This window comes from Pyrgilauda ruficollis, unplaced genomic scaffold, assembly GCF_017590135.1.
Source record: "Pyrgilauda ruficollis isolate IOZ18807 unplaced genomic scaffold, ASM1759013v1 scaffold187, whole genome shotgun sequence".
Lineage (NCBI taxonomy): Eukaryota > Metazoa > Chordata > Aves > Passeriformes > Passeridae > Pyrgilauda > Pyrgilauda ruficollis.
The window spans coordinates 110076-136491 of NW_024517762.1; the positions used below are offsets into that span (position 1 = coordinate 110076).

General features: G+C 51.1%; 1 protein-coding gene across 1 annotated transcript; it reads right to left on the reverse strand.

Annotated features, from left to right (window-relative positions):
• Positions 1 to 218: 218 nt before the first annotated feature.
• Positions 219 to 26372, reverse strand: NUP160 (nucleoporin 160). The gene is made up of 35 exons (XM_041465147.1): positions 26128 to 26372; positions 25760 to 25970; positions 24752 to 24974; positions 24591 to 24669; positions 23269 to 23383; positions 20067 to 20225; positions 19125 to 19202; positions 18489 to 18586; positions 17783 to 17867; positions 17485 to 17553; positions 16788 to 16871; positions 16191 to 16361; positions 15986 to 16085; positions 14693 to 14858; positions 14041 to 14156; positions 13774 to 13934; positions 12553 to 12686; positions 12214 to 12284; positions 10549 to 10708; positions 10036 to 10105; positions 7221 to 7319; positions 6864 to 6983; positions 6102 to 6197; positions 5920 to 6014; positions 5189 to 5285; positions 4995 to 5100; positions 4737 to 4897; positions 4146 to 4206; positions 2929 to 3039; positions 1815 to 1938; positions 1507 to 1608; positions 1137 to 1278; positions 826 to 951; positions 647 to 751; positions 219 to 562 (listed from the first exon to the last, which is right to left on the reverse strand). Exons 1-35 carry the CDS (start codon positions 26328 to 26330, stop codon positions 476 to 478), a joined length of 4185 nt encoding a protein of 1394 aa, XP_041321081.1. The 5' UTR covers positions 26331 to 26372; the 3' UTR covers positions 219 to 475.
• Between the last annotated feature and the right edge of the window lie 44 nt (positions 26373 to 26416).

Sequence of the window (26416 nt, forward strand, 5' to 3'; positions counted from 1 at the left end):
TTCCTGGGGGCTACAGCCCCTCATCATCCTATATCCCCTTCCCTCGAACCTCCCTTGAGCTATATCCACTGAGGATATAGCTCCATCCTTCCCCGGGGCTCTACAGCTCCACCCTGCCCTATATCCCAGCCCTAGAGCAAGGGTAGTATGGGGATGATCCCTGGAGAGGAGCACCACAGTCCTCACTTTTCCCACCACATCCTTATGCACACCTCAAATAACACTTCCATTTTATTAAAGTTGATCAAAAAACATACCAATAAATAAAAGAAATTCCCAACAGTTCCATATCTGGAGGAGGCAGAGAGTAAAGGGGTGTCATGGCCACACACCCCAGCTCTGTTGCTCACCCACTGCCCACAAAAGGGACAGTGAGGGGACACGTCCTTCAGCACTCCACCTCCCTGAACCGGATCCTTATGGAAAACCAGCACCGCGGGGTGGGATGGTGACGCTCCTGGGGATGTCACCTGGATTAGGGCCGGCAGTACAGGCGCTCCATGGTGGCCACGCTGACCTTCTGCTGGTAGTCCTCCATCCTGTCGTTCAGCTTCTCATAGAGCTGGGAGAGGCAGGAGTCACGAGGGGTCCCACCCTGTCCCTCCACCCCGTGCCCCATCCCGGTGTCCGGGAGCCCGGTACCCACCACGACGCTGTTCTCGCTGGCGCTGCTCTCCCGCAGCGCCTGCAGCAGCTGGTCTATGGCAGTGTAGGGAAGCCACATCGTGGGGGACGCTGGGGACAGAGGCACCTGGAACGGACAGGAACCCTCACATCATGTCCCCAAGGAACATCCCGCCACATCCCAACAGCGGGTGAGCTCACCTCGATCCCAAAATACTGGTGCCCTTTGCCCAGCACAGCATCCACGTACTCCAGAACCAAATCCACGGCCTCCTCCAGCAGATCATAGTTCAGGTACAGGCGCAGCAGCTCGGCAGCGTCCACTTCCTGCCAGAAAGAGGGAAACTCAGCCAGGGAATGTGACCAGGACTGGGACCACGCTGAGATAACTTGCTCTGAGCCTTGGTACCAGGCACAGAGCACCTGGCAGGTGTCTGAGTGAGGGTGATCCAGCAGCTCTGGGAAACCTGGAATTTTGGGGTTTTTGGGGACAGCTGTGTCCCTGTTCTCACCTTGTAGCTGTTAATGAGCCAGTTGGGCAGAGGTATCCCGTGTGCCAGGAGCTTGTTGATGACGCAGCGATGGTACAGGTTGTTCTGGGATGGGTAACGCTCCAAGTAGGATGACAGCAGCCTCCAGGCTTCATCTGTGGCACTGCAAGGAAACAATTCCCCATGGAACAAGTGCCAGCAGCTCCTGCCCCATCTGTGAGGCCATGGTATGTTCCAGGTGATGTGGGGACAGGGTGGAAGCACAGCTCTCCCCATACCCTGAGCCTGCTGTTCTGGCCTTAGGAGTTTTAAGGACCTGCAACCCTCTGGATTCGCACAGAGCTCCTGTCTCCAGATCCTCCTCCTCCCAAACCCGTGGAGATAAACCTACCTGGACTCCTTGGTGGTGACCAGGGCTGAGAGTTGGTTGGCTGCCAGCCAGTCCCAGGCCTTGGCCTGTGCTGCTTCCCCTCCCAGCTGGAGCTTGATGCACCTGCACAACCAAAAGCCATGGGAAGTGGGTCCCTCCAGAGCCCAGCCCCTTCCCACCAGCATCAATGCCACCCCTTACAGGACTATTCCCAACAAACAACGCAGCTGGACTGGCAGGGAAAGAAGGCTCTTGGGCAAGTTCCACACCCAAGCCCCCACACCCCTCCAGCCCTGTGTCCCCCAGGGTGGGAGGGCACCCAGACGTACTTGAAGGTCAGCCCCTCAAAGATGGGCGTCAAGGGCAGCTTGAAGGTTTGGCACAGGGTGATGGCCGAGTCAAAGAGCCCAGCCCGGACCAGCAGAGACACCGTTTCCTCGGGTGTGGAGTTGCCTAAAGGGGATGAAGAGCAGGTAAAGCCTCCCCAGTAACAGCCCAGTGCTCACCAGGGCCTCGCCCTGTGTTACTACTCATGGAGAGATGCAGCAGCAGGGTGCCAACAGCCTCCAACACCCTGCAGCAGTACTCCTCAATCCATGGCTGGAGGCTTTCCTGGCCTGCAGAGCATCCCATGAGGCCAGCAGCTATCCCTGAAGGGACTGGACAGAGCAGCTGTGACCCACAGAGCTGTCCCTGATGCAGCATCAGCTGGAGAGGGACACAGGCAGCAATACATGATAGGGAAATGCTGCCGCTGTTCAGAATCATTGAATTGTTAAGGCTGGAAAAAGATCCCCAAGATCACTGAGGTTAGGGAGGGGACAGCCTCAACACAGGCCTGCAGCCAAGCATCCATATTCTGGCAGCATAGAAACTGTGGCACTCTGCTCCCTGCGTCACCACTCTGCCCTCAAAGCAGCTGTTCCATCCTTTCCCTGCAATCCCGCGCTGGGAAGTCACCTCCTCCTGACATTTAGAGGGGAAAGATGTGGAGATGTTGTGTAACTTGTACCAGAGATACTGAAATACTCCAGGTGGGAGAGCTACACCTTCCTGCTTCCCAGAAAGGAACACCTTTCACAACTTTTTAACACTGTTCCATGGAGCAGAATTGTCCAGGAAAATAAATTCTTCATCAGTTAAAAAGGTTGGGTTTAATGATCTTGGAGTTCTTTTCCAACCTTAATAATTCTATGCTTCCATTATTTCCAAAATGCCTTTTTTGTCCCAACTCAGAAGCTCATCCCACCCCCACTGCACACCACCAGAGCCTGAAAAAGCCAAAAAAAAAGAAAGAAAATTTAAAATTGGTTCTCCTGATGTGCATCTCAGAACCTGCTGAAGTCAGTGGCTGGATTTCATGGTAGGGATAGGAATTTGATGGTCCCTGGCAGCTTCTGGGTTTGCCTCTGGGACAGGACAGAGTGGCTGAACCCCCCTCACCTGCCACAGCTGCTGCTGACATGTCGTGTTCCACCAGGGTGAGCCGGATCCGTGCCAGCAGACACTCCCTCTCCAAATCCTCCAGCTCCAGGATCTCGATCTGGCGAGTGGCTGGAACAGATGGATATTGGGCTCTCAGTACTTCAAAAAGGGCTCTTTGGGCACTGTGCACAATGTCATGGAATCATGAAATGGTTTGGGCTGGAAGAGACCTTAAAACTCATCCACTTCCGTGGGCAGGGACACCTTCCACTAGACCAGGTTGATCCAAGCCCCATCCAGTCTGGCCTTGGACACTGCCAGGAACGAGGCAGCCACAGCTTCTCTGGGCAACCTGCACCAAGGCCTCAGCACCCTCACAGGGAAGAATTTCCTCTCAACATTCCATCTAGTCCCACCCTCTTTCAGCCTGAAGCCACTCCCCCTTGTCCTGGCACTCCATCCCTCATCCAAATCCCCTCTCCAGCTCTCTTGGAGCCCCTTTAGGCACTGAAGAGGCCCTGAGGTCTCCCTGGAGCCCTTGTAAAAGCCTCTCTACACCCCTCTGCCATCCTAAGAGGATTTGTATCCCAAAAAGCACCAAAGGAACAATCAGGATTTGCTGACTCTTCCCTGCTTCCTTGACTGTGCTTATGTCCTTGACAGCATTGTCCTGCTCCTCCTCCTCCAGATGTTAGATAATATTTGGGAACAGCTGCTGCTTTGCCTGCCAGGCACATGCCACAAAAAAAAAAAAAAATCTTCAGAAAAAGCAAGTTTAAAAATACCTGACCTTAAACTTTCCTCCTGGAACACTGAGGATAACCTGATCCCACATCCTGGGCTGTGGCAGACACAGGCAGAGCTTATTCCCCACAGGATTTCCAAAGGCACAAACAGCCTTGAAAAACTAGAAATTGCCTCAAAAAGCTGGTTTTGTTTTAAATTACAAGTTACTTCCACTGAAAAAAAGTGCTGTCAAGGCATCAAGCTGTTAGAAGCAGGCATAGGAGCTCCTTGGGGAATAGCTGTTCCCTTGGGGAAATTGCTGTACTCCTTGGGGAAAAGTCGCAGCATGTTGTTGGGAGACACTGGGAGAGTTAATGACCCTAAAATCCCACAAATATTGATCTGGTGGAGGCAGAAGCTGCCCTGAGCCATGTCCCAGCTCCCATGGGAACTGCAGAGAAGCTGTGGAAACTCCAGAGGCATGGGAAGGACCAGGACTGGGCACTTACTGGGAACATCCATGCACTCCCCATCGTGGCTCCTCTTCGGGGACGCTCCCGGGCGCTCGTACTTGCAGGAAAAAGCAGAAAGAGGATTTATACCCAACTGGTTTCTGAAGGATAAATCACTGATAGGATAAATCCCAACAAGAGCTCTCCATTTCAAGCCTTGATTTGGACCAGGGAAGCTGTGCAGTCCCTTGGGAATATGGGCTACTTTATCCCTGGCTATCAGGAGCATCAGGATCAGGTGACTAGGCTGCAGCCACCACCTCCCTGAGTCCTGACTGGGATTTGAAACACAATCCCTGTCACACTAACTCTCCTCTGGACTGGTATTCCAGCTGTTCACACTCCCCAAAACACTTGCTGTCTTCAGCACAAGGTGATATACTCCCCCTATCTATCCACCAGCCCATTCCCAAAAGCCACCCCACTTCCCCCCTGCCTAAAAAAGGGGGGAATGGCACAAGGGTGATGGATAGGGATGATGAGCTGAGCAAGACAGCTGGTCACAAGCAGCAGATAAGGAGTTCAGAGTCTCTGTTCCCATCAGAAAGGCTTTTGGAAGCTCCTTTTCAGGAAGCTCAGCTTTCTTACCACAGCCCCAGAGGCTGGCTGTACTATCCAGGCGTATTCCGGGCGGATCAGCCGCAGGCAGTTAATGGCAGCCAGGAAACAATTCCCCTGTTTCTGGAGCCCTCGGAGCGTCCGCACCTCCCTGCCCAGCCGCATGCCGTACTCAAACATCACTGTTCCAGCTGAAAACAGGGAAAAGCCATCAGCCAACAGCCTGGAGAGGCCACACAGCTGGCAGGGAAAGGGTGGGCAGGTACAAGGTGCCATCCCAAGCTTTACCTTTCCGGTAGTTGTGCCGGTACACGTGGAAGGCGTAGAGCAGCTCGTAGTAGTTGTGAGTCATCAGATCCACGGCCCGAGCGTGGGACTCGATGATCCCAACGACCTGCAGCACACAGAAGCTCCAGTGGATCCATAATCCCTTGAAAGGGAGGGTTGTGCCCCCCCCAGCCGTGATCCCAGCGCAGGATTACCTCATTGTGCAGGTTCACGTAAGGAAATTCCACCAGGTCCTGGAGCTGGGATCGCTCGCAGAGAACCACCACTAGCTGGCGTAGGCAGTCCAGCTGCCTGCAGAGGGAAGCACAACCCTTTGAAGGAGCAGGAATAAACCCAGGAGCAGGAACAAACCCGGGATTTAAGCCACAAACAACCACTTTGTGACAAACTCCTGCTTCCGGATGAGCTCTGCAGGCTTTTTTCCTGGCTTAGAACCAACTCAAACCTTCAACTTTCTCCTGTACTGGAAAGAGAGATCCTCTAAAAAGGCCTCTCAGAAAGGCAGTCTCCCTCCCTCAATTAGTCAAAAAGCACTCCTATTTCTCCCGTTATTCCAGTATTTTTCTCTGCTAGGATAACGCTTTCCCTACCCAGTTCACTTTCCAAACTGAAAACTCAACACTAAATCTTTTTATTAAACAAAAATCAACTAGGCTCCTACAGCTTTTAAACATAGAATGCTAAACACATAATCCTTCAGTCTCTTCCCTGTTTTTCTTCCTCCCATTTTCCTCTTTTGAGAGGGTGCCAACCCCAGGTGTCCTTCAGATGAACATCCAAAAATGAACTCTACATTTTTAAAGCCACCTCTACATATAAACTGAACACAGCAGTCATGCCCACCCCTAAATTGTCATTTTCTTTCAGTTCCATGGAAAAATGGGACCATGGACCTCCACAACAAAAGCATAAGCCTGTCACCTACCTGCTTGGATCTGGGTTTTGTGTTAAGGCTACATAGGCTTCACTATTGTGACCCAAATCCAAGTGATGTTTGAAGATGCAAGTCCTCAAAGTAGCCTGAAAACAGCACAAATCAGTTATAAACCCAGCGAGAAATTCCTGTGGAAGAAATTCCTGAAGAAACAGGGAAAGAAGTGGCTGTACCTGGCTTCTCCAGTCATCTGCTGATTCCATGATGGCCAGGGTGGCCAGCTCGATGACCAGCTCTGGCAAACCCAGCATCTCCAACAAGCGAAGTACCTGGAAGCCAGGAGGGTTTGTTGTTGTTTTTATTTTAGGAGCTGTTGCTGCCCCTAAAGATATTTAAGGGATTAGACTTTTAAGGGGAATATTTGGTTAAATCGCACAGATCTGGATGAAATCCCAGCACAACAGGACGAGGTTATAGCTTCTGTGGTGGATTCACCTCTGTGCATGGGGGATTTCTAAAGCATTTCAGCATTAATGATTAGTTTTCTGGATCCTAAATCCAGGGAATCCCTCACCAAGAGCCCAGCTCCAGGCTTGCAGACTGCCTGAACCACAGCATTATGCAGAAGGTAGATGCTATCTCCATTTAAACATACTTATTTTAATTTGCCTCAGAGCTTAGTAACCCTTGCCTTAGGCAGCATCTTACATCAAGCCTGGACATGTCTGGATTCTGCTTCCAGCATCTGGATTTCATCCTGCCTTTTTTTGCTGGATAACAAAGTCCTTAGCTGTTAGGAAACCAATAGGTGGAAAGTACCTAAATTTCACACACTCAGCTTGTCATTACCCCAAACAATGAAAAGAACACGTTTCATATTCCAAAAGCTAAGTTTTCTGAGGCTCAAGTCACTTCCCACAAAGCCAGGGACCGAGCAGGAACTCCCTCTCCAATGTGGAAGGACTTGGTGCCAGTTTACCTGCCCAGCACTGTACCTTGTTGTAGTACTGCAGGCGTGGCGTGGAGACCACCTCGCCCTCCTCGGGCTGGATCAGCCTGTCCAGGAACTCCTCTCTTCCCACCTCAGAGGCAGCTTGGCAGAAGCAATCCAAAGCCTGGAATGAGACCTGGAATTAGCTCGCTGTCCCCCCGATGCACCTGCTGTACAGGTGAGGGGACAATATTGCCTGTCCCAAGCTTATGAGATCTTCCCAAGAGCAGATCGCACCATGCCAGTCCAATCCCATCCTTTCCCAAAGGAGGCAGAGCTCGGGAAAGATGTTTCCTGTGCCCCTCCCCCTCCCAAGGGAAAAGGTCCCAGACCCTGGGAAGGAGATGAGGGAAAGTCTCACCTTGTGCCCTTCCCCCATGACGAGGTAGCACCTGCCCATCATGAAGCAGCAGGAGCCCATGTTCACGTGGCACCATGGCTGCAGCAGCCGGATGTATTCCTACAGGAGAGAAGGAATGGGAGTTTGGATCCAGGTCACTCACTAGTGATCTGCAGGCAGCCAGGATCAGGAAGATTTTGGTGGCTCCTTTAGCTACTGTGCTCAGACAAATCCTACTTCTCCAGCTCGAGGGCTGGTCCTTCCAGGCCCAAAGTCCCTTGGATGCACCGATCATGAAATCCTGGAATGATTTGGGTTGGAAGGGACCCCTTAAGCTCATCCAGACCATCCCTGTGAAAGGCAAGGACACCTGCCACTAGACCAGGCTGCTCCATGCCTTGTCCAGCCTGCCCTTGGACTCTTCCAGGAATGGGGCAGCCACAGCTTTTTCGGGCAGCCTGTGCCAGGGCCTCAGCTCCTCTACAAGGAACAATTTTTTCTTATACTCCATCTAGCCCTGCTCTCTTTCAGTAGGAAGTAATTTCCCTGTCCTCTCAGTCTAGGTCCTTGTCCAAAGCCCCTCTCCAGCTCTCTTGGAGCCCCTTTAGGCACTGGAAGAGGTCCCCAGGAGATCTTGGAACCTTCTTTTCTCCAGGCTGAATGTTCCTAGCTGTCTCAGCTCTCCAGAGCAGAGCTGCTCCAGCCCTGTAAGGGGGAAGATATCCACCACATGCTCCTGGGAAGAAACTGCTCTGTGTGAAGCACCTCAGAAACAGCTCCCAACACATCCAAAAATCAGACAAGACTCTTCCTACATCCTGTTGCAGGGAACTGCAGTGGACAGAACGTGGAAGGCAGAGCTAAGGCTGCAGTACAATGGGCAAGGCAGGTGCTGGAAGGGGAATACCTGTGCAGGAGAGGGCCAGCAGCCAAGGAAGCACATGGATTACAGCATATGGGAGGGAGTGCCGATGGCACTGAGGGCACACACAAAGCGAGATGACCCAGCCTGGGCCTGTGCCAGCACAGCATCCTCGTCATCCTTGGAGGAGCAGCCATGTCCTGCTAGCAGGGCCGTGGGACTCAGCAGGAATTGGGAAGAGAAACCAGGACTTGGAAGTCAAGTCACCTCTACAGGTGCACAAACCACCAGCACCTCTTGCCTCACCTTTCCTGGCCGTGAGTCCTCCCAAAACCACGTGGAGCCTGGAGTCACTCCCTGGATTAGCAGCTACAAGGGATAAATCCTGCTCCAGCTTGTCACACACAATGAGCAGCACTGAGAGGTCTGGCCCATGTCCCAGGCCTCTGCTCTGTCCCCAGACTGCCCCTGTGCCCGTCTGCTCCTTGCAAGGAGCCTCCTGTACCCCACAGTTTGGGTCACCATGCTCACAGCAAAGCTGCTGTTATGTCCCCGAGGTCAAGGCATTTAATCCAAGTTTCCGTGACTGACTGGGATCAGGGAGAGGAACAGAAGGCAGTGGGGAGGAGGAGCCAGGCTCTGCAAAGATAAAAGCCTGGAGGAGACACCAGTGAGGCGAAAGAAATGTGAGGAGATTCAAAGCCTGCACATATGCCAGGAGGGAGAAGATGCTGCTCCAATCTTGGCATTTCCTGGCTCAAAAGCTCTGAAGAATTGAAATTCTTCTCTCAATTCTTCTCAGCAGCAACACAATAGGAAGCAATTCAGAATTCAGCCCCCAGGTATGAGGGGCTGGGAGGATAAAAGGTTCTGCTGAAAAGCAGGTCGCCACTAACAGCCTGCCCGGCCCTGGTGCCTCCAGGAATGCCCAGACACGGATAAAGCTGCAGGATAAAGCTGCACATCACGTGGAGCTGCAGACAAGGAATTGTGCGGGTCAGAACATGAGCACAAGCAACTCCAGCTGCCAAGAGCACAAGGAGAAAGGTGGAGGAGCAGTGATCTGAAATACAACAGTCTAAAACCCCTGGAAATCAGGAGTTCACCGTCCCTGCTACTCGGATGCCAGGAGCAGTCAGGGATGGAATGATGACAGGTGTTTCTCACACTGTTTTTTGTCCTAATAAGGACACTTAAGAAATAAATGAGTCCTTTCTGGGCTGTAGAAATCCTTCTGAACCCAGGTCCCATGGGCAATCACGGGCAGAAGTGGTACAGGAAAGGCTGTGGGCACACCAGCAGCCAACAAGCTCTAGGATTGCTGGGATATTTAAACAGGCTCTGCAAAGATGTTTCAGGAGTGTGGCGTCACACAGACAAGCCCTGGGAGAATAAACTCCTCCACTGAAAGGGAATAGCACAAACCTGAGTATCTGGATGCACTTGAAAACAGATGAAAGAAAATGCAGAAGATGATTCCCCCATGGCAGGGGAGTGGAATGCGATGAGCTTTAAGGTCCTTTCTTAAGGTCCTTTCCAACCCAAACTGTTCTGGGATTCCGCAATCTTAAATCACTCCCCATCAAACACTCCACAGCATTGTCTCAGCACAGAGAACAGTGATTAGGGGTGGTGGTTTTAAACTAAAACAGGGGAGATTTACATTGGCTATTGGGAAGAAATTCGTCCCTGTGAGGGTGGGGACACCCTGGCACAGGTTGCCCAGAGAAGCTGGGGCTGCTCCATTCCTGGAAATGTCCAAGGCCAGATTGGACAGGGCTTGGAGCTACCTGGGATAGTGGACAGTATCCCTGTCCACAGCAGGGGATGGAACTAAATGAGCTCTCAAGTCCCTTCCAACCCAAACCATTCCAGGATTTCATGACTAGGGGAAAGCAGAACCCCAGCACTCGGAAAGATGATGTTTTAGGGAGTTTTCCAGCACCTGTGAGAGGGCTGGCACGATGCACTCACCTGGAGCTGGGTGTACTGACAGCTCCCCATCAGGCACTCTGGGAAGAGGAAGCTGGGATTGCTGGGCCATCTGAGCAGAGGTTAAGGAACACTGGAGAATCCAGTCTGGAGAGCTTGGAGAACTAGTCTGGAAGGCAACATACCTCTCATGCTCTGTTTAGTGGGGGGAAAGGAAAGAAGATTAAGCTGCTCTTTATACAAATCATTATTCTGTAATAAGATTTATCCATATTAGAACAAAATCACCAGTACATCTAATCCCCAACTCCTGTTACCCTTCCAAATCCCCCAGCATCCCACCCCACCAAGTAGTGAGAGCTCAAGGGCTTAAAGTCAAAAACTCAAATCCTTTACCATGCACCTAAACAGGATAAAATCTGTGAAATCTTGAAATACCCACAAATTCCATTAACGCCAACAACCTCACTCCTTCAGGAGGTTTGTCTTATAAATTTGGGGGTGAAAAACTTATTTTGGAATGGCAGGAGGCAATGAATTCACAGCCAAGGATACAGGAGAGGCAGAAAATCAGCCACTATTGAGGTGATAAGGTGGGGCCAGTTCAAACTTGTCTCAGCCAAAGAGGTGTTTGGTTGCAGGAAGAGTCGGGATATGATGTGTTTTCTGGCCACTTCCTGAAAGAAGAGCTCCACGATTGTCTGAGGGCCGGATACTAAAAGTACAAATTAAATGAACAGTGAGTAGAGAGCCTGCAGTAGAGATCCCAGGTTTTCCACCCTGTCCTGTGCTCATCAGCCCAAACTGCACAGATTAAGTCAGGGCAAACCAAAAGCACGTTCCACACTCTAACTTGTTGGTTTTGGATTTCTCCTGCCGTCTGGTTAAGTCAGAGGGAGCAGCAGGAGATCAAAGTGCCCCATCCTGCAGTGTTTATTAACCACAGCTCAATTAAAACACACAAAAAAAAAGGCTCTGCTCCATCTCCACTTGTTATTCCCAGTCCAGCTGCAGCTTTCCAGCATGACAGGGCTGAGGGAGTGCTGAGCTGGCTGTTCCATTCCCTCCCTCTTCATTCCAGCACCCAAAAATCCCCCCTTACTGACTGTTCCCAACGCCTCTCCCTGAGCTGCCACCTCCTTCCCTACATTTCACATATTTCTCCCCAAAGAACAGTGGCCAAACAGGACTTTCCTCACGAGCCAGCCAAGAAATAACCCACGACACCAGCACACACAAAGGACGTTTTCAACTTCCCTGACATTTCCAGCTGCCTCCTGCACCCAGACTCTCCATCAGGGAGAGCTCGGGCTCTGAGGATCACCGATGTCACAAAGTGGAGGAAGCTCTTTCCCAGCTCACACGTGGCACTGCTGCCTGTTTGTCCCAGATTTCCCCAGCTCCCTCTGAAGTATCTCAGCCTCCAAGTGCTGACTAGTCACAGCAGGCTCTTACCTGCATGTTTCCTTCCCATCCCTTTTCACCTCCTCCCTCTGGAACCACTTCAAGGCCCACATTTCCTTAATTAAGCAGCCTTATATTCTCCCAATAAAAAACTAACCCAAAAGTTACATCTTCACAGCAAAACTTAAAAAAGATGAACCAAATACCAGCTGCAATGTTTTGGGGAGGTATTTCCACATTTTCAAACACGTTTTGAGTGAGGATTTCTACATTTTCTTGCTTCCCTGAGCTGCTGCTCTTGGTTGCTGTAGGGTAAAGGCTGGAGAGCAGGACAGGTTGGATGGAGCAGGTTGCTCTGAGCAACTCCAGCTAGTGGAAGGTGTCTCTGCCACAGCAGGGGGTGGAACTGGATGAGCTTTAAGGGCCTTCCAACCCATGCCATTCCAGGATTCTGTGACAGACCTGGTCTGAGCTACTACAGCCAATGTAAAGTACACAAGGGGTAAGTTTGGCTGATGCTGCCAGGGTTAGAATGAAAAATTTTTGGCTCAGTGAGGCATTCCCATCCTTCTCAGGCTGAGAGTAAAATCAGAGTTCAGCACTCCAAGATCCTTTGCTGTTGGTTTGTTGTTGTTGGTTTTTGTTTTGGTTTTTTTTTTTTTTTTTTTTTGTGGACAGCCTGACAAACATCCCCACTTAAATCAGGGTCATTCAACCACACAGTCCATTAGCTCCCTGCATAAAGCACTTCCCTCAGGTGGCAGCAACAGGCTTAAATAACAGAAAGGGAGAGTTGATGATCCGTGGACACCTTACCCAGTTTGTGTGGTGTCAGAGCCGTGGTGTCTGCTAACTCCAACACAGAGAGATGCTGCAGATTAGATTCCCTAGGGAAGAAAGGAGCCATCAGTGAAGAGACAACAAAACGCCTCCCGCTTTAACTGTACTCATTGTTCAACTCCTACGGAGCACAGAACAGCGAGGCCTCACAGGGCAGATTTAGCACAAGGCAGAGTCAGCTCAGAACATGGAAGGGAAAAAAACCCTCCCCAGTGCTCCTGGAGTGATACTCCCACAGCAACCACCTGCTTTCCACACCAGGAAGAGCATTTCAGGTGGATTAAGGACTCAAAGGCAGGTCAGGCAGAGACTTACAGCGTGTCCACAGGGACGTCGGAGGCCAGGCACTGGCTCGCCCACCGGATCAGGAAGTAGGACAGCAGCAAGGGAGAGGTGCGGTGCAGCAAGTCCTGCTGGGACTGGAAGAGCTGTCCCCCTCCCAAAACCATCTGCAAGGAAAGCCCAGAGCTTGGCACACGTGGAACAACGGCAGGACAAGGGCAACCAGAGAGGTTTGTGTCAGGCCCAGCTTGTCCCTTCTGCAAACAGCAAGGTGCTCAACAGCCTGGCAGGAACTCAGCCCTCCCAGGGAACCAGCAGGACTCTTGTCCCACATCTGGAAGTGCTCAAGGCCAGATTGGAAGGTGCTTGGAGAAACCTGGCCTAGTGGCAAATGCTCCTGCCCATGTGAGGGGCTTTAAGGTCCCTTCCAACCCAAAGCACTACAGGGTTGTTGTCCCTGAGACTGAAATTATGGCTTTGCTGCAGAGATCACCTCAGAGTCTCCATAAGCTCCAGCAAAGAGTCACAGGAGATGAAACAATCCGAGCTTTTGAAGGACACAGGTACGTAAAGGTGGGAATGCAGCAGGTCACATGTCTCATGGTCTGGGAGAGCCCAGCTCCACAGGGCACCTTGCAATACACCTTAAATGCTACCAGGATAACCTTATCCAGGAAAAAGGGATTTATTTTCAACCAGGAAACTCCTGGCTATTTCTAAGCAAATAATATTGGTTTAAACAAGGTTGTCCTTGTCTGGGGACTTGTTTCGCATCGCTGTGTTCATCCAAAGCAGCAGCACCATACCCCACCTGGCCTCAGCCTGATGGGACAGACCCAGACCAGCCCATCCTACCATTCCAAACACAGCTACCATCGTGGGGGCTGTTTGCTCTGGCTGAAGCAGCTTCCAAGGGGCTGAAACTGCAGCCCTGGAGTGTGCTGCCAGAGAGCAGAGCTGCCATCACTGCTGGGAGAGGGACAGGGGATAGCTGAAAGAGCTGCATGTGTGCTGATTCACACAGGCTGGAATCCATGCCCTCCTCCCACAAATACAGCTTGGCTTCCTGCATGTTCGTAGAGGAATAAAGGGAATTAGGCTGCTTTGCTTAGGAAGACAAAAGCAGATGGAGGAGAGAGCAAGACCTGCCCAAGCCTCGGGCTATTCCAACAGCCTTGTGGGAAGAGACAGAGCTCCACCCTGCACCAGCAGCACAACCCCACAGGATTCCCAAGTCCCAGGAGCTGTACTCACGGGATCTCCGAGGCGCAGCAGGAGCTGCTGGAGGATGAGCAGGTCCCGGCAGAGGAGGAAGCGGACGGTGCAGATCTTGGCCACCCCCCCGCACACCGCGTGCGCCGCGGTGCTGCTGCCAAACAGCTGGGACAGGCTCATGCGCAGCGCCAGGTGAGGAGCTGAGGGGAAAACCACTCAGGTGAGGCAGGAGCTACACAGGCAGGAACCATTCCCAGGATAAGGACACTTCCTAGCATTTCCCAGAAGCTGGTGAAGAGCTTTCACCTCTTTCCATGTCAGCGTCTGTCTCGTAGTCCATCTCTCGGATGAGCAATCCGATGGCATGGATGGGGTTCCTGATCTCCTGCAGTTTGCTGTGGATATCCTCCATCACATTTTCCCTGCAACATCAAAAAGATCCTCATCATCATCATCACGAACAGCAACCTGAGGTTCCAACTGAAGAGGGCTCCCTTACACTCCCTTCCAGCGAGGATCAGTATCTGATCAGCGTGGACGTTCCTTACTGGAATCCTTGGCTAGCCTGTGAGTTTTATTACAGAGCCTGCAGGGACCAGTCTATTTATTCCACTCCCTCAGGCTACCAGGAAATAACAGCCAGATAGTTGGCATTCCACAAGGAAACAATTTCAGTTAGCACAGGAACCACACAGGACCACAGGCTCTGACCTCTCCCTACTGTCTCCAGGCACTTCTTTTCACACCTAACAGGAATTTGTGCCTCTTCTGCTCTCTAGGCTGCGGATGGAAGACCCTGCTAACAACACCAAACCAAGGTCTCCATCCCTGGAAAAGTCTCCTGCAGCACAGGGCAAGGAGCCCACACATCTCAAACGCCCTTGGATGTCAAGTAGGGACAGCTGGACAATCCCAGCTCAGCTGCGATGAGAAGCTTCTGGAAAACACATCTCCTTACGTGTCATTAGCTATCAAGTCCTCCAGGATCTGCTCTGCAGCCTTTTCTGGAGGCTGGAGGCGGGAGCAAGCCATTTCCATGATGAATGCCATTTCCATAGAAATTGATTCTCCGATCAGGCGAAGGCACTGGACAAGACAGACAACATCACGAGACATCTCCAAATCTGCAATGAAAGAATCTAACTGTGTATTTTCCAAGAGATTTCCAAAGGAAGGTGGAAGGACTATGCAAAAGCCAGTTAATTCAGCTCCTATCACCAGTAACAGCAGATGGGTCCCAGTTCCCTATGCCAAACCTTCCCCAATAACAATTAGGCTGAATTAAAGCTCAGGAGTTGACAAGGGAAACATTTGGGCTTTATTATTCAGAAAATAAAAAATGATGCAACAATAAAAAAATGAAATTCCCTCCAAGGGATTTTTTCCAGCCACAGGTTGAAAGAAAATAAGTAGTGGAAAAAAATATATCCTGAAGAAACTGGCTCAGCTTGGGTGTGCAATCCTTTATGGGTCAGATTTTAAATTAAATCCCATCTTTTGAGACTGTGACTGTTTAAAACAGCCAGGGAAGGAACTGCTGGGGCTCCTAAAGCCAGCCCAGGCCTCCAGCTTTTCTTCCCTCTGCTCCACAAAAAGCTCAACCAAACAGATGACGATCCCACTCTATAAAAATATATAAAAATCACTCAAGCATAAAAGTGGAGCTTAGGTAACATTTTCCATTGCCTTTTTCTTAGTGAAATGGCATTCCAGGGCCAGCAAAGCACAGAGGGCACAGTGGTGACAATATTAATGACATGTTTTCCATGCTCTGGCATTCACTTCCTGGAGACAAGGAACAGCACGGCCGCTCTCCACAGCTGACGTGAAAACATTTCATAAATCCTGGAACGGTTTGGGCTGCAATGGACCTTAAAGCCCATCCAGTCCCACCCCCTGCATGGGCAGGGACACCTTCTACTATCCCAGACTGCTCCAAACCTTGTCCAACCTGGCACTGGACACTCCCAAGGATGGGGCAGCCACAGCTTCTCTGGGCACCTGTGCCAGGGTGTCCCCACCCTTACAGGGAAGAATTTCACCCAACCCAAACAACTGCATGATTCTATTGGCAGCCTTGACAGTATCTTGTAATTGCTGGTGTGAGCATGATGGCAAGTTCCACATAAGTATCCCTGCAAAGCCAAAATAAAACTATCTCCGTGCAAGTATGGATCAGGAGCTCTTCAAGGGATGTCTATGGAAGCTCCCACATCGCTGACAAGAGGGAAGAAACTCCATGTCTTCTCACCTTCAAAGATGGCAGCGTCATCCTCGGTTAGGAGGTGCTCGTTGGAGAGGAGATAGAGATGATCAACCAAGGAGCAGGGCACGAGGAAGGACATGGAGCCCTGAAAGGTGAGGAGAAAGTCCTTGAGCTCCCCAAATCCTCTGGAGAAACGTGTTCAGGGAATCTCACCACCACCCTCTGGAGAAACGTGTTCAAGGAATCTCACCTTCTTTAGCAGGCACACCATGCTGGTGTAGGGGTTCAGGTGCAAGGCCAGGGGCCGGGAAAGAGCTTCCTGGTACTGCAGGCAGCAGGCATAGAACTTGGACCAGAATTCCACCTGCAGCTGCCAAAACTCCTCTGGGGAGCACTCGTATTCTGTCACGCTGCCCTGGAACTGGTGGGGGCAAAACAAGGGAATCAGGAATAGCCAAGTGAAATAAGAGCAGGATAAAACAAGGGAAGTTCAGACCCAAAAAGGACATAGGGATCTCTCAGGTACGTCTCCTAATAATTGTTATTTGGATTATTTGGAAGGTAATCCCTCTATTTTGGATTATCTTCCAAAATGATGAGCAACCACTCTGCAGGGTGGTGGTCTGGGCACCACATGACAGGTGACCAAAGTGCACACAGGGAGCAGAGACAGAGCAGCCAGGATTCCAAAAAACCAAGAGGGAAAGGAAACCCCAGGCAGGAAGGATAAAGACTTGCACTTTTAAAAAGTTACATCCTTCCCCTTGGAGAAAGAAAGGATAAACCAACATGTGGGGTCACCTGGCACCTAAAATATCATGACACCTGGAAGGAAAATCCATCTCACCTCATTTTCCACAGCTAAGGTGACCTCTTTCCTTAACTCGTCCCACGTCAGATCCATGTGCCTTTCAGTTCCTTGAGAAAAGATCTGCAAAGCAGCACAACAAACTTGGATTTTAAGGCAAAATAAAAGTCTCGCCAAAGGTTCAAGTAGCACTCAGTGAGGTAAAGCAGGACAAGAGCACCAGCCAGCACTTTGTGGGATGGAAGTGTTAAAAAAAAGTCTGGCTGTTAAATTTGGAACACATGGATGTGTGGCAGCGTGCAACCACCACACCTCAAGGGATTTAAAATCCATGTGATGTGGCAGGTGGGGACATGGGTTAGTGGTGGTCTTGGCAGTGCAGGAGGGGACAGTCAGATTCCACCATGTCAGAGAGCTTTTCTGACCTGAGTAATTCCATGACATATACTGACAAACAGCACCACGGGGTGCTGAGTCCCCATTCTCCTGGCTACATCAGCAGGAATGAAAAACAAGCTCAGCAACTTGCTGTGCTATCCAAGGCGGGGGAAAACCAATTATCTGGATTCTAGGTTCCATCTCCGTTCTCTGTGGGCACACAGCAGCTGCAGCGCAGCCCGGCAGGGACTTCCCATGAAAACACGCCTGGCGAGAGCTCCAAGGAATCCTGCTGCCTCACATCTAAAGGGCCAGGAAGAGGATAAACAGAGAGCATCCCAAATTCCCTCTCACTTACCTGCAAGGCCTTCTGGATAGCTGCATTAGTGAACCGGCCCGGCATGAAGAGATATTCCAAGTAGATTTCCTGCAAAAAGATCATGGCTTAAGGAAGCTCAAGGATGAGGACAACATTTAAGCTGTTTCTGGTCTTTCCTCCCATTACCAATGTCATCCCCTGGATCTGTGTTTCTGTCCACACCCTGCTCCATCCTGGGATCAAAAATGGCTTCCTGCACACTCCTGACTTTGTTTATTCCCATTCTCTCTCCTGAGTGACCTTGTTATTTTTTGGTGCTGTTCTACAGCTGGCTCACCCTGGGGTCCTGATCCTGCCGGACCGTCACCTCCTCCTCAGGGAGCGGCTGCACAAACACCTGGTTCCACTGGCCTGCAACATTCCTGGAAGGAAACAAACCTGGAATCAACTTGGCATCCACCAGAACCAAACCTGCGGCTTTCATCAGCAAAAACAGCCCTCTGGGTGTGGACAAGGAGGTTTGTACAGTGACATGGGACAGATTGTCCCTTGCAAGATTTTAGCAGGAGAGGTTAACTGTGGCATTCCTAGCCATAAATTGATGGAACAGGTTGGAATCCTTCATTTAAATCAACATCCTCCCCATCCCACAAGCTCACATACAAATCCCAGGCTGACCAGTAGCTTCTTCTCCTAAAATTTGCACACTCACAGCAGTCTTCATCCACTGTTCAACTCCCTGGCTCTGCACCAAGCCACCCACCCTCTCAGCTTTATATTCCTTGGGAATGATGGATGATCCTTTCCCATCACCATCTCCCCAAAACATGTTTTTTTCTGGAAGGGACCACCTGGTTGTTTTGTAAGGAGCCGTGGGGAAGCACAATGCTCCCTCTGCCATGCTCAAACTCCACTTTCAGCAATGCTGCTGCCTGGATTTTTACATTTTCTATGTTCCAGCAGCTTGAGTACAAATCTGTAAGATGAGGAGCTCTGTCAGGGTTTCCCTGCAGTTATCCCAGTGATCCATGCCCAAAACTCACTGCTCAAAGTTGATGTATTTCACAACAGTCTGGTTCTCCTCGTTGTGCCACAGTGCCCAGATCTCAGCTGAAGTTAAGGCAAAGTCAACCAGAGTCTCCTAGGAAAGAGGGAAAGAGCCAATTTCCTTTCTTATCCCCAAATTAGAGTACAGCAGAGAAAGGTGGGTACTTAATAACAGCAAAACATTCCCCTGTGGAATTTAACAGGCTTTGGGACTTGTTCAGTCTGGAAAAGAGAAGGCTTTGAGGTGAACTAATTGCCCCTTACAGTATCTGAAGGAAACCTGCAAGAAAGATGGAGAGGGACTTTCGACAAGGGCTTGGAATGATGGGACAAGGGGAAACAGCTCTAGACTGAAAAAGAGGGGATCAGATGGGATACTGGAAGCAATGGTTCCCTGTGAGGGTGCTGAGGCTGCCCAGAGAAGCTATGGCTGCCCCATCCCTGAAAGCATCCAAGTCCAGAGTGGACAGAGCTTGGAGCAACCTGGTCTAGTGGAAGGGGTCTCTACCCACAGCAGGAGGTTGGAACAACAAGATGAGCTTTAAAAGGTTCCATGAGCCATTCCAGGACTCTGTGATTTAAGTCCCAAAGTATAGGCCTCTCCCCACTGGGGGCCAGGCCCCAGCTCTCACCTGTGAGGAGAACAGGGAGGAGATGTGGTCAAGGCTGTAGCGGTTGCTCTCAGTGCTCACCAGCTGGAAGACACAAAACTACAAACACACCATAAATCATTTTCTGAAGGACTTAAGCAACACATCTCAGAATATCATCATTCCTGTCCATCTCCCTGCCTGCTGCTAGGGGTAACATAACCTAGAGGACAAGAGGGGTGAGCTGAGCACACCACTGAATCCTCTGCACAGACATCCTGGCTCCACCCTTCTCCCCAAGGACACTCATCGCTGCCTGGACCTGAAGGACTCCCAAGTCTATCCAAACACTAAACTTGGAGAACTGTAAGACCACCACACCCAGCACTACCAGTGACCACAAGATGTGGGAAAAGGAGGGGACTACGGAGGAAAGCCCCAATTCCTCAGCTGCAGGCCCAGCTCTCCATGTTGTTCCCAGAGCAGAGGACTCATGGGACAGCAGGACTCATGTTACACACTCTTGCTCTGTGTTGGAATTCCCTGGAGAAAGGGATAAGCTGTCCAACAGATGAGCCTGGTTTGTGCTGTCCTTCCTCTCCTGCTAAATTTATCGTTCTCCACAAAAAGTTCTCCCCATATTGCAGAAGCATCCACACACTCCCAGGAGCCTGGTGTAAACACCACCAGCATTTCCCTGCTTTTAGCTCCTTTTGGACCTTTCTTTTTCCCACGGCACATCCATGCTTTCAGAGCAGGAGGTAAACAAGTGAAGTAACCCTCATGGATCAGATTACTCTCACAGGGAATTCCACTCCCAGAGCTCGGGCACACATATCCCCCACTGCTGCGAGGGGAAAAATGTTTAGAAACCACTGATCCCTCCACAGGGTCACATGTGAAACTTCTCCCTATTTCTTCCCTTCCAAACCCCTAGGGGAATGACTCCTCTTCCTGCAGCCTGAAGAGCCCGTGGCTCCATACCTGCCCTCGCTTGGGAGCGTGCATGTAGACTCCCAGGTAGAGGCCCAGGGACTGGGAGAAGGCCAGGCGCAGGCGGTGCCCGGTGCCGGCCGCCAGCCGCAGGTCCCTGCTGACCGGCATGAATTCCAGCAGATCCGCCACCATCAGGCACATCTGATCCTGCAAACGACAAGAGTATCAGGAGAGCAGGAAATTATTATTAATATTAGGAATTATTCTGCATTGAGAAACTGCTCCTCTCTTTCCCCTTCCAGACAACATCTGCCCAGAACTTCCCACAACAGGTGTCAGTTAAGGCTCCCTACGTTTACCTGAACCACTCCTTGGCTTCTCCCAGCTCACCTGGGCCCCCTTCCCACGAGCTGCCAGAGCTCAGGCATGCAGGATAAAGCTTCCCCTCCCTCCCACAGCACATTCCAGTGCCACTGAGCCGTGAAAGCACCGTGCTGCTCCATTAGCTCTGGCACTCAATATCTGGAGCAAGAGGCTTTTATTAACTTCCTATTGACAAAGACACTTTCATTACTGCTGAAAGCAGGAGAAAATCCATTTGGGATGGCTCTTTGGTCCTCAAAGCGCTCCTGCCTGCCTTCCCAAATGCTCCAGTAGGTCTGGAAACAACCCTTATCCCAAGAATGTGCATGTTGCAGTAGAGAGGCCACACATACCTTGTGGGATGATACACAGAGTATCATCATACAACATCAGAAGGTTTCAACCCACACAGAGTATCACCACACCACATGAGAAGGCTTCAGGTGCCTGCCCGTACAGAGTGACACCATCTCACCTCAGAAGGCTGCAAGCTCTGCCCTTGTCCTCCAGCCCAGCCTTTCACACCCCTCACGCTCACGCACGGCACCTGTGTGCCCTCTGCTCCCTTTGGTCGTTGGTCAGTAACACCTCAGCACCCCATGGCTCATTGCCTTCAACACCGCTCACCTGCTCTGCTCAGCTGCACCCACTGGGGATGAGGCTCGGCTACAGCCCCACTCCCAATCCCCACACACTGTGTGCCTACAATTTCCTCCCTTTTTTTTTTTCTTTTAAACAAATGCTATGTCTACTATTTCTCTACAGGGCCCTTGCAGAAGAAATAGTAAACATGGTATAAGTATCTCTTTTGTAGGTTCCACCACCTCTGGAATGCATCCCTGTACTGACCTCGACTCACTCTCTAAACTTGCATATCATTAAAATCTTTATACTTACATTTCTAGAATATTTGCAACATACAAGAATAAGCCAAGGCCAAACACCAGGATGTTAACAAAATCAACAGCTATACAATTCCCCCAATAGCAATTCAACTTTTAACAATATCAATAATTATACAGCCATATAATTCCAAGTTATAATCCTTTTACAATTGTTAATAAAATAACAGCAAGATGAGTACAGAATAGATAAAATGCAAGCACAACCCTTTGTCTGCATAAAATGTAAATACGCTTACAACACTAGATCTAATATGGAAATAAGCAAAGACAACCATCCATTAATAAAAATAAGAACAAATTCCAAGACAGAACATTGCCTAAGCTGCAAACAAAGCACAGCAAAATGGGAAACCCTGGGAAAAGTTGAGCTCAAGTCACCAGGTTGGTTGAGGGCCCTGTCATTTCCACAGCTGGGCTCCCTCATGCCATTTCCATTTCCCCAAACAAGGATGATTATTCACACACAGGATATGCAATCACTCCATCCAGGCACTGTGTTGTGAATTTCTCCCTCTGGGAAACCTGCTGGTAGCAGTGCTTGCACTCAAAGACAACAGGGTCCCCTGAGCCATAGTAAGGGCTCGACTGGCTGGATGGCTGTGACTGAGTATTGCTCTTTTCCAGTGCTCCTAGCCAGGGAGCAGTTCCTTCCCAGTGTGCACCGTGGTATTCCAATGTCCCCTCCACACACTGTACTCTGATGTTAGGAGTACTTGGGTCTTTCAAATGCCCCAGTGTACAACAGAATTCAGTACAGTCACCTGATGTGGAGTACAGCTGTTTATTCAACCCATTTCAGCTCAATATTGTTTCTGCCCATATCTTCTTCTGATGCCGTACAGGCCACCAGGCAAACGGGGGGGCTTGTCCACTGCCCACTACGACAGGAGATTGTTGGAGATCTTTTCAAGATGTAGAAATTTGGGCATTTGTCTTCCACAGTGTCACCTTGCTGGTATTTTTGCAAGGGGAAGAAAAGAAGCTCTCCACTTGGAATAGCTGGAGGTGTTCCACATCTCCCAGCTTGTCCTTTGCATGTTGGCAGCTCTGTCCAGGTCCCATAGTCTTTTCCCAACCTCTTTCCAAACACTAAATGCAGTACTTGCAACAGTCCTAAAATCTTATTACTTTGCCCACAGTAAAACACTACGAAGGGCATAGTCAGCAGTCTCAATGCCTTCTTTTCCACACAGCTTTCCATGTAGATAAAATACTCTGCTCTTCACTTGGTAAGTTATTTCCCATTATGTCCCCAGCAGCTCACCTGTACCTCAGGTGTCAAAATCACTCTGGTCTGGACCAGGCAGCTTCTCCCACTGCTCTCAACACCAGGCTGGGCTCTGTCTCCAGCTGTACCTCACCCTACAGCCCAATCCCAAATCACATCAGGGGCACCATATGTCACAGCATATGCCACAGCATATGCTGCAGTTGAGAGGGCCACTACACAGAGCACCACCACACAATATCAGAAGGCTTCAGCCCAGAAGTATCACCACACCACATGACAAGACTTCAGGGTTCTACCCATACAGAGTGACACCATCTCACCTCAGAAGGCTGCAAGCTCTGCCCTTCTTGTCCTCCAGCCCAGCCTTTCACACCCCTCATGCTCATGCACGGCACCTGTGTGCCCTCTGCTCCCTTTGGTGGTTGGTCAGTAACACCTCAGCACCCCATGGCTCGTTGCCTTCAACACCGCTCACCTGCTCTGCACAGCTGCACCCACTGGGGATGAGGCTCAGCCCCACTCCCAATCCCCACACACTGTGTGCCTACAGGAATGATCCTGGGCAGGAAACCCCTGGCTTCACAGACGCTGCTACAAACACACACCACTGTGTGACTGTTCTCACATGTTGTCCCAAATCCCAGTGTGGAGAAGCCACAGTCACAATTTAAAGGGAAACAGATCCATGCCAAGCACTCACCCGTGATTCCTTGGGCTTTGTTTTGCTCCCCCACCCCCAGGTTCTGCTCACCTTGTAGGACCACATCCGGAGCTTATGGTCCTGGCAGAGGGCAAACAGGAAGGCATCGTGATCCAGGCAGTGCACGGAGAGGCTGACGGGCACATCCGAGGGGCCGCCATCACCTCTGGAAAACCAGGGCTTACATCAACACCTTCAAAGAAAATTCTCCATCCTGGAAGTGTCCAAAACCAGCCTGGACACTGGTCTATTGGAAGGTGTTCCTGGCCTAGGCAGGGGGTGGGACTGGATGAGCTTTAAGGCCCCTTCCAACTCAAACCATTCCAGGATTTCATTGTTCTAAAATCATGGCAGGGGCACAAATCCAAGGCAGTGGGGTTCCTCCACTGTGCTTAAATCCAAATAAACCAGTAGGTGAGATCAGGAGAAGGGAATGTTTCAGCATCCAGAGAGCAGAGGATACCACCACACCAGTGACACCCAGTTCTTCGCTTGCTTTGGTGGAACTGAAGCACATTCCCACTTCCCTATCCCCAGCCTGGTACCAGCAAAACACAGGTGAAGGATCCAGAGGGAAAAAAGGATCCAAGCAGCCCCCAGCATGGATCCTGCCAGCCCCTAACAAGGATCCAAAAAGCCAGGAGCAAGGATCCTGACAGTCCCAAATGATGCCTTAAGTTTTAGCTTTCATACTGATGCAGTATGGAATTGTCCAGATTCCATACTGCATCAGGATATAACTCTGAACTTCATATGAAGCGTTAGCAAGCTCTCTTCCCAGTTTAGTCAGACAAAACAATCCTTTTCCAGCCTGAGAACCAAGGACACCACTGCAGCTTCAGCCCCAAAAAGTATAAACAGCAGAAAATTGAGGGGAGCAATCTGGCAGGATGGATCCTGCCAGATCCCAGGCAACACCCCCCGATGCTCAAAGTCACTCAGGGAATCAAGGGACTCACTCCCACTTCCAAGAAAAAGGCCCTGGGATTCAGCTGTGCCCTCTAAGCCACCCTACCAATCCCAACCCACCACGGAGCATCCGTGTGATCCCCACGTAACCTCTGCTCGTCAGGAACACGCCGGGCTCCTCAGCACCAGGGCACAGTAATCCCTAATCCGTGCTGGCTGCGAGCCACATCCTGGGCAAATCCTTGGAGGCCAATTACTAGAGAACACATTCACAGACACATGGAACAGCAGCACCCTGCTAATCCAGCATTCCACTCCCAGCTTCCGTATTCTGATAGCTCCTGTGACCCCGTTAACTATTTTGGGTGGAGTATTTATAGGTGCCTGTGTGACTCAAGATAAAAATTCCAGGTGAGGGGATCCAAAAGCCAAAATTAGCTGTTTATCCATCTCCAGGCACTCACCTGATGGCAGTTGGCATCCAGCCCGTGAGGAAACGCTGCACCACCGAGCTCTGCTTCAACTCCACGACAGAAACACTTCCTTCAAAAACAATCAGAAAAATAAAAATGAAGATTAAGCAAAATTCCAAGATGGGAAAGGGGTTGTAGTGCCCAATCCTTACCAGGAGAATCGGGAGGAGGCAGCTTAAGGACAAAGATCCCTCCTGAGGCAGAGGGAAGGGCAAAGAGAGCCTCCCCCTCGCTGCTCAGCCAGGCTGCAGAGGCCACGGAGTTGGGAGCCAGCCCCGGCACGCTGGGAATCACGTAGTAATTGGAGGGATCCCTGATGTGGATTTTGCTGATATCTGTAAACACGGACTGCACTTGGCTCTCCGTTATCAGCTCCTGTGGGAAAACAGGAGAAAACAGCCTCAAGTCGTGCCAGAGGAGGTTTAGGCTGGATATCAGGGACAATTCCTTCATGGAAGGGGTAATCAGGCACTGGAACAGGCTCCAGTGGTGGAATTCCCATCCTGTGTGGATGTGGTGCTTGGGGACATGGGTGGCCTTGGCAGTGGTGGACTCCAGGATCCTACAGGATTTCATAAAACATCAAATACTGAGCATACGTCTCTAAGGCACAGGGGAAAAAAAAAAAACAGACATCGATGGAATGGCAACTGTCTCCTTGATAAAAAGGATTTTTCCAGTAAAAAAATCTCTGGCACAGCTCAGAGAAAACTGCTGGTGACACATCCCAACAAGAGCAGCTCTGCCACAGCACAGGATCATCCTACAATGGTTTCAGTCAGAAGAGACCTTAAAACCATCCAGTTCCAACCCACATCCATGGAAAGATGCTAAATGTGATATAAACCCTGCCTAGGATCCATCTGCCACGTGAAAAAAAGATTCCCAAGACAAAAGACAAAACCAGCCTTCTCAAGTGAGGGAAAAAAATACAATCCAGCCAGAAAGGGCTCTGGAAAAGCCAAGGCTCATTCCCAACTGCAGCTCAACTCCAGTGCCATGACACAGGCTGGACACCCAGCCAGTTCCTGAGCAAAACACGGCTAAATTCCCCAAACCTTCACTTTTCCTCTTGTTCCCGATGTATTCTGTGTCACCCAAGCCGCCCCTGTGCTGACGGGCTCGGCTGCCCGGCCCCCGGCGGCATTCCCGGCACTCACGCTGCGGTAGAGGCGGGCGGGGTGCGGGAGCAGCAGGCGGTGCACGGTCTGCGCCGTGAGCAGCAGCACCACCAGGTGACTCTGCACCTCGCACAGGTGGATGCCGCCCGGCAGGAAGGGGCAGCCCTGGATCCGCAGCCGCACAGCGTTGTTCAGCAGGTTCACGTCCAGGGATTCCTCCACCAGCTCCACCGTGTCCCCCGACGTGCTCCTGCGGGAACAGAGGGGCACACCTGAGGATGAGGAGGGTGTGAGAGGGGAGAGATGACGAGGATCTGAGGCACAGGAGGGTCTCAGAAGGGTGAGAAGGGAGAGCTGTGGATGAGGAGGGTCTAAGCGAGGCAAGGCGGACGGGGGCGTGCACTCACCATCGCACCCAGCGATTCCTGGTGGCGGCCCCGAGCTGCGCGCTCTCTTGGTAGCAGAAGCCGCCGGCGCTGTCGCTGTAGCGCCCGGCGGGGAGCGGGGCGACGCCGGGGGGCACAAAGATCAGCTCCTGAGGGGATCGCGGCGGGGCCCGGCCGGCCGCGCTCAGCTCCAGGCAGCTCCGCGCCGCCAGAGCCGCCGCCATCTTGGGCCGCTGCCTTCCCGCCTCGGCCGCGCGGGGCACGACGGGAAGGGGAAGAGCGGGCGCTCCCTGGCGGGCGGGAGGACGGG